General features: G+C 38.4%; 1 protein-coding gene across 1 annotated transcript in view; it reads left to right on the top strand.

Moving 5' to 3' along the window:
- Positions 1 to 50: 50 nt before the first annotated feature.
- The window catches only part of VGLL3 (vestigial like family member 3), a 41,282-nt gene continuing 33,443 nt past the window's right edge, over positions 51 to 7,889 (top strand). The window contains exon 1 of the mRNA XM_012801477.1: positions 51 to 176. Coding sequence (XP_012656931.1) covers positions 51 to 176 — 126 coding nt within the window. The remainder of the gene's footprint in view (positions 177 to 7,889) is intronic.

Here is a 7,889-nt window from a genome sequence, read left to right as displayed (position 1 = left end):
GCGCGTAGAGACACGGCGGCAGCTCGGGGGCCGCCGCTGCCCCGGCTGCCATGAGTTGTGCGGAGGTGATGTATCACCCCCAGCCGTATGGAGCGTCCCAGTATCTGCCCAACCCAGTGGCAGCTGCAACCTGCCCCACAGCCTACTACCATCCGGCGCCCCAACCTGGCCAGCAGGTGAGTCACCGACTGGGCAGCCGGCCGGGGGCGGGGGCGAGGGGCACCGAGAGTATCGGTCTGGGGCTCCGGAGACAGGTTGCGCCGAGGATGCTCTGGGACCTGCGGGAGCACCGTGAGCAAAAAGCCATGGGAAGAGAGGCAGAGGAGAGGCTTTGAGCAGGGAAGGACAGTGGGCTGCACTGGTGGGGGAAGCGTTACCTGGCTGGGGGCTTCACTGAGCGTTGTCGCCGGAGCTCGGCGGCTGCTCCTCATAGCCACCCTGGCTCTTAGAGGTCAGTTCTCTGAAGCTCCCACGGCAGCTGTCTCAGGACTATGTGAGTAAACTTCCTTTAAGCATACTATTCTGTCTCTTTTGCAAAGGTGCAATGTTTCGGGGGTTTTCTTGATTAAGAGGATGAAGTGTGCCACGGAGGTACTGGGCTGTACTGGAGGGAGGCTGCCTGGACAGTAAGCTCTTGAAGAGATCTGAGACTTACGGCGAAACAACTGTTCTGCTGTAACGTCTGTTTCGACCTTACTTCAACTTCTCCATGGAGTCTTTCTCCCTATGACTGTGGCTTAGGGGACAGAGATGGATTCCAGTGTTCTTCATTCATTTTCTAATCTCAGCCAAGCACAGAGCTTGTTGTAGTAAGTGTTCAGTCTATTGACAGCAAGTCTCCCAGCCAACAAGTAACTTTGGATCTCTGGATGTTCCGTCTCAGTGGTGTCGGGAGTAACTGAAAATGCCCATAACCAGGGTCTGGGGTGATGAAATAGTTATTTTGGAGGGAGAATGGAGTTCTGGGGAATGTGGCTCTAGGTGCCTTTGGACATTACTCTCTGAGGGGCTGTACAAACTAGGGATGTCCTCAGATTATAGGAATTAGAGTGGGTTGATTTGACAAAGTTCAAAAGACACATACAACTAGATATATTTGGAAATTACTATCCCTAGAATTTCTTTTTACTTTCTCAGGAACCATATGTTTTATTGTGGCTGTAAGGGTTAGGTCTTTTAATTAAACTGGCTTTTTGATAGCCATATTTCCTCTCTGTCTTTGCTACTCTTTGGAAGGAAGCAAAACTTTCTGTTTAGAATTCAGGGACTGTGAAATTCAGCTGAATCTGGAAGGGTGTATGCCTCAGATTCATCTGTGAAATAGTACCAGCTTACCGGGGACCAATGAAAGCAAAAGTGAAATTAGCCTTGTTTCTTATCAGTTTTTTTATTTTAAATATTCATCATTTCAAAGCCAAAATGGCTTTTGTGGAGGGGAATGGGAAAGCATTTTGTAATTTGTGGTCAAAGGTGACAGATGAAAATATTTTGATAATGCCATTGTTTTTCCTTTGTCTTTAATTGTAAAAAATATATAAGCAATGGAGAAAACCATGAAGGTTCAAGTCAGACAAATGGAGCAAAGTGAGCCTGGTGCTTGCATTTTATAAATACTCAGTCCTAGATCAGGCACCCTTTCCTTCATTTCTGAGATCCGAGGGCCTTCAATTATCAGTAGGAATGTGGACAAACAACAGTCTCACAACTTTACTGAATATTTGGATACTTTCCCCTACCTTAAAAAAGTAACAAACTAATAGAAGTTTCAAATAAGTTTCTATTTTTTAGAGTTGTGAAATTAGTTTTATTGAAATAAGAATCTATGTACTCTGAATTCCTTTTTTGATTCCTTTTCATCAATAATTTAGTATTTTAATTCCTTTTTTGAACTGGAATGTAAAATTTAGCATCAGAAAAAAATACAAACTACCAATTTAAAAGTTTTTCCATGAGAAAGGACTCCAAATATTTTACCTAACTTTTGCAACGGCCCCAAATTCCATTCTTTTGTTAAAACTATCAAAATGCTGAAGAAGGAACTTTCTTCTTCTTCTTCTTCTTCTTTTTTTTTAACTTGATTTGCCTACATTGGTGAATTGTGTGATGATCAACTTCTGTTCTATTTTGCAGTTTTGCAGACCTTGTTTAAGGAGATGTTAGGCTGAATTGACCACGGAATTTAGCTGAGACGTGTGTTCGGAAATTTTCATGTAGCTTTTACTAAACTGGCTTAAGATTTCTTTTTTTGTCAAGTAACACAACTATTTGACCATAACTGGCCAGTAAAATAAAAAGAGACTTGAGAGTGTGTAACTACTGTTCTTTTACTGTCAGGAGTTTATTTTGATGACCTACATTTTCTATTGAAAAAAAAAGTAAATCAGGAAATTCTTATCAGGCTGACAGCATTTTTAGACTATGCGGTGCGTGGGTGAAGTGGGACTAATATTGACTTGGCCCTAAAGCTGTCATCCGAGAATACATATTTTGGTTGTTTTTGCATTCCATAAGGTTTTATCATTATTATCCATGAAGATTGTTTTCTCCGTACATGGGAAGTGACCCCTAATAGCATCTTGCCTGGGAGACAGAAATAAAGGCTACCACCCCTCCTGCATTTGAAAATTGATTTGTTGAGGAGGAAGAAAAAAGAAAAAGGAACAAAAAAAGTAACAGAGTAATCAAGAAAGGGCAAGAGTTATTTATACACGGCTAGAAAAGAGCATTACAGTTTTGTATTACTTCTGTATTCAATTGGAGTAATGCATTTTCACTATAGAATATAACTGATTTTTTCCACAAATCTGTATGGTTATATATAAATTACTATATGGTTCATTATGATGCACTTAAAACATATTTTCTCCCTAAATATATGATCATATGACTTTGAAAATTGGTTTTGAAACAACAGAACTTTATCCTCCGGACACATAAATTCTCAGTTTTTCCTTTAAAAGCACACTTGTAGGTACCCTTGAAATTTTAAGTTTAGGTTTTTATTAAACCTATGCATATGTAATAGGTGAGTAATAGACAAATATCTTGGAAGTGTTGTTTGTTAGATGTGCGTTCAGCTGCACTCCAGTGTGTGCTTTAGCCATATGGTAGGCAACATGAGTGAATGTAATCTGTCAGTCTATCTGAAGAATAAATTTTATAGCCCCTGCTATCCATTCCTAGAAATTGCATGGCTGTGAATAAATCTTACAGTGTGCTCTTTAGAGCTGTGAATTACTGAGGGATGCTGAGTAACTTGTTCCCTTTGCCCACCACCTCTTGGTGGCCTTGATACATCAGTCCTTAACCTTGTCTTACGAGAACTCTTGACTCAGTCTCTCAGCACCTGCTCTGAAAGCTGATGACACTGCAGAACATGTGCAGATGTGAAGAAAGACGTGCACTTGTATTCTAGCAGTGATGTAGGAACCAACAAGAAATTTTTAAAAATGTGTCAGGAGAAATTGAAGACAATACTATGAAATCATAGATTTCCTTCATATTCAGTGAACTTCTCTTCTTAAACAGCCTCTTAATCACCCCACTTCTTTATTTATAATGTTAACCTTAGGAGGGTACTTAAGGCAAAGCTTTGAGTTTAAAAATAAGACAGCAAACAATCAGTTGTTTTCTAATTGTGCATAGGAGGTTTTAACACTTTGAAAGAGTATATTTACTCTTGTCTCTTTAAGAATAACGGCAGGGTGAATCTCCATGCACATTTTCACTTAAAAGAATTAGGTGCCCTTGAAAAGCAGAACTCCAGTTAAAAGTTTTGTGAAGTGTTTTTTCAGACTCTTTCTCTGGATCCTGTCCCCTTGGTTAAGTCATAAAATGGCCCTGAAATTCTGTTCATCACAGGAAAATCCTGGAAAAGCATAACTTAAGCCCCTTTCTTTATAAATGAAAAAATATATATTCATCAGACAGAAACACCTCGCTAAAGATTACAAAGCTGACGGGTGACAAAATCAGAGCCACCCAGATCTACTTCCCACCATAGCATCTTTCCACCGTACCAAATAGTCTCTCAAGTATTTTTTTTTCTGTTGCACAATAGGTTTATTTTTGTATTTAGGTCCCCAATCAACTTTTTTGATAAAGAAGGTTAATATGCAGTAGATTCTTTGGCCTTGGAGTTTGAAATTCTTTCCAAGTCCTTGGTAGTGTACTTTTTAAGTTGAGGCATTCCAAAGGCTTTCTGCGAGCATTAGTATTATTCTAATGACTTATGCTATCCCTGTTGCATCCTTTGTTGATGAGGCCGAATGTTCACTTAGCCAAAGAGCATTTACTCTTCTAAAATAAAATATAGGAAGTGGCATTAACAGTCAATCTTAAGTGCCTCATGCATCATTGCTAAGCCAACATAAGTTTAAATTCATTAATGGGAAAGAATACAATTATAAACTAAATAGTTTCAATTCATAGTCAACTTATTGAAGGCAGAGAATCTTTTTTTTTTTTTAACAACTGTATGTAAGGACTTAAGTGGATTTGTAAGAATTCATACAGGACTTTGAGAAAGAACAGCCCCTATAATTCCACACTACACAAATTAACTTGACTGCAAAGACTTAGAAGCTTAAAGTGCTCTACAGCTTCATGCTCCCAATAACTTTCCAGCCAGAAAGTTCGACACTAGAGAAAAAATAAAATGTTAAAATAACTGAATTGTTGTCTCTGGCCGTCAGCCAGAATGGAGATTACAATAACGATGTTAAGGGCAGGATTGCAATCCATAAAATCACACCTAGGGAGGATATGTTCACCAAGAAATCAAATGCGAGGGCAAGGTGACACTCTGGAAATTCAAGTGAAGAGTACTTTGGCTGCGTGCAAGGAAGTCCTACTTTACCTAGCACTTAGTAAAATCTCACATTTACACAGTTGGATATGGCACGGACATAGCCCATAGAACGGGAAACGCGTGTTGGAGGAGAGAGTTGTGTTCTCCTATGCAGCATTTATTCAGGCTACTACAGAGGGGCGGTGAGCTGACTCCTTGGGTAGTATATATTTTTTTCTCTCATATCTGTTTATGTAAAGGGAATTTTCACTGAGAATAAGACTATGATGTTTCTGATGCCTAAGGCAGATCTTAAAGCAAATTTGTGAGTAAGGTGACTATCATTTTAAAACCTGGGTGCTCGGGGTGGCACCTGTGGCTCAAAGGAGTAGGGCATTGGCCCCATATACCAGAGGTGGTAGGTTCAAACCCAGCCCTGGCCAAAAAAATAAATAAATGAAACTTGGGTGTTCATTCACATAGGCTCTGTTTCTGTCTTACTGAAAAAAAAATTTTTTTTTCAAAATGAATACATCCAGTAATAGGTAATGATTTAAGACAATACTTCCAAAAATAATTTTCTTTCAAGAGATGAAGGCGTTCTAATAGCTGAATTTTATACTTTGGCAGAGACATAGCAAAAATGAAAGTTAGGAGCAAAGCTCTGCTCTGAAGCTTTCAAAACGCACCTCTTTAAGCAGCTGGTTTTCTGCTTTGACTACTCGTTTAGGAAGATCCAAAGAGTGCCTTGAACCATTTGATCCAAACAGCTGCTGCTAGAACAACTCCTGAGTGCCATGTTTACTGATAGTTCACTGGATACCAGATCTATGCAGTAATTTACAAATGTGGTCTGAACTGGAGTAACTGAATCTTTTTTTTTTTTTTTTTGCAGTTTTTGGCTGGGGTGGGGTTTGAACCCACCACCTGCCTACTACTTTGAGCCACAGGCGCTGCCCAGTAACTGAATCATTTTCATTTGTCTGCTTCTTGCTTCTTTAGGAGACGGGAGAAAAAAAGGCCTGAAATCAACAGGTGTCCTTTCCCCTTAAAATTCTATCATTTGACTCTGACCAGACCCTTGTCCTTGGAGGATAGAACAGGGAAACTAGAAGGGTGTATCCTTTTTTTGTTAATATGTAAATAAATAAAGAGAGCACCATAACTAACTCTTAGAAATTGGGCTAGATGATCCATGCCTGGAAATGAATCAATCTTAAATGGTCTGTAGGGTATTTTTTGGTTAGAATCCTGAGATATCAGAAGAGGTAGCCATCCTCAGAAACAAAATTGTGAATTTGTCTGGAGGTCCAGCATGTTACTTATTAGGATATAGAGTTGGACAAGAGCTCTGAGATAATTAAGTCAAAATTCCTCATTTTCAGAAGAAAAGCTAACAGCCAGAAGCTTCTGTGGTGTTCTGAGACTTAGCGAACTAGTTTCAGTCAAACACCTTTTTCCATTTCAGTTCTCTTTCCGTTATGGGACTTTTCCATCCGGGCTTTCTTAGAAACAAGAAAATAATCCTTAATTTACCTAATGCTACTTCCTCAGTTTTCTTATTTTAAAATTTTAAAATATTGGCTACTTAGAGAAATAACGCGATTAGTCATATGGATAAATCACGAGGCTTTATGTGCCATTGCATTTGTAATACTCTTCTGACTAACTGTGAGAAGTTTGATTTCAGGGCTAGGCCCTGAGTTTCCTTCGTGTGCCTCCAAGTCTTCACATAATTCCTGACATGAAGTGGGAATTAATTAGATGAATGATTGAATAATAGATAAACTTCTAAAAGAATGAAATCATATCCTAAGTCTAGTGGTCTGATTATACAAACAAACCAGACATTTATACGTTGGAAACCGTTGTTTCATTCAAAGAAGTTGGTTAGAAAGAGAAGACATACCCTCACGATGTGATCATTGCTTAAAAACATTTTGGGAATGCAAACTTTTAATTGCCTCTAAGCCTGTGGCACATTTTTTGAACATCATTAAAACTAAAAATTTTTCATCCTTGGAAGGTGAAGGTTTAATTTTTGATAGTGATCAGAATAGTTTAGAAGCTAGAGTGTTCAAAATTATTTCATTGTGTTAAATGATATTATTTTTGGTTTGCAGGGGCTCCTACTTTAAAAAAAAATACACATATTTTTGGTGTGATTGTGTCTCACAAATTGGCTCTGCTCACATTTCCAAAACTGGATTCCAGAAATACTGTAGACAATTGTATTACAAATCTGATTTTCCAAAGAGACAATACATTTTAGGAATTAGATTCAGTTTATTCTTGAATTGCACATATTTTTAAAAGCACAGAATTACTTGACACCCACACCTCTGATATAGGTTTTGATCTCTAATTTCTTTAACTCTATGAATAACTTGAGGCTACAACAGTTAGCCTGTGCGGCTTTGCTGACTTCAGTCTTCCATTTGTTTATTCAGTTAAGATATCATATAGAGACTCATTTTTTTTTATAGTCTGTTTTCTTGGCACATGCTTTATAGACAGACGAAAATAATGCCATCTATCCCATTTCTGCCACTTACTAGTTAAATGATCCCGGCCAAGTCAATTAGTTTCCGCATATGTTAATTGGGAATACTTGTATTTGCATGTTAGCAGCAGGTGTTTGGAATAAAATATGTCAAATGTCTGTGGCATATCTTCCTTGATTTGACCCAACTGCCCGTTATCTGATCCATCCTTCTCCTTTAGGCTCAGCACCAAAACTTTAAGTCTCTCTGAGATATTTTTAAAAATCTGTTATCCAAGTAAGTTAAGAAAAGTGTGCTCAAAGAGCCACGTGCTACTTTTATGGAGGCTACAATTTTTAAATATTTACCTTGGGCTAGTGGTCCCTTCTTATATTTGGCTCCAACCATGTTTTAGAACATCAAAGGATCGTTGTATTTAAAGAAGATAGCCAGTAGAAATTTTTAAAAAGCTGTTTCTAAATAGCCAGTGATTCCAATGATTCATTAAAATACTTTTTGTTTCCTTAGGAAAAAAGTTTCCACATACGCACAGTAATCATTTGGCGTTTTGTAGGCTTAAGCCTTGGGGAGTTAGTGGTATTTGGCTCCTGACATGG

Source organism: Otolemur garnettii, unplaced genomic scaffold (assembly GCF_000181295.1).
Source record: "Otolemur garnettii isolate 467f Iridium unplaced genomic scaffold, OtoGar3 scaffold00009, whole genome shotgun sequence".
NCBI lineage: Eukaryota > Metazoa > Chordata > Mammalia > Primates > Galagidae > Otolemur > Otolemur garnettii.
Note: the sequence above shows the minus strand (reverse complement) of the source record. Positions and strands in the feature narration are given on the sequence as shown.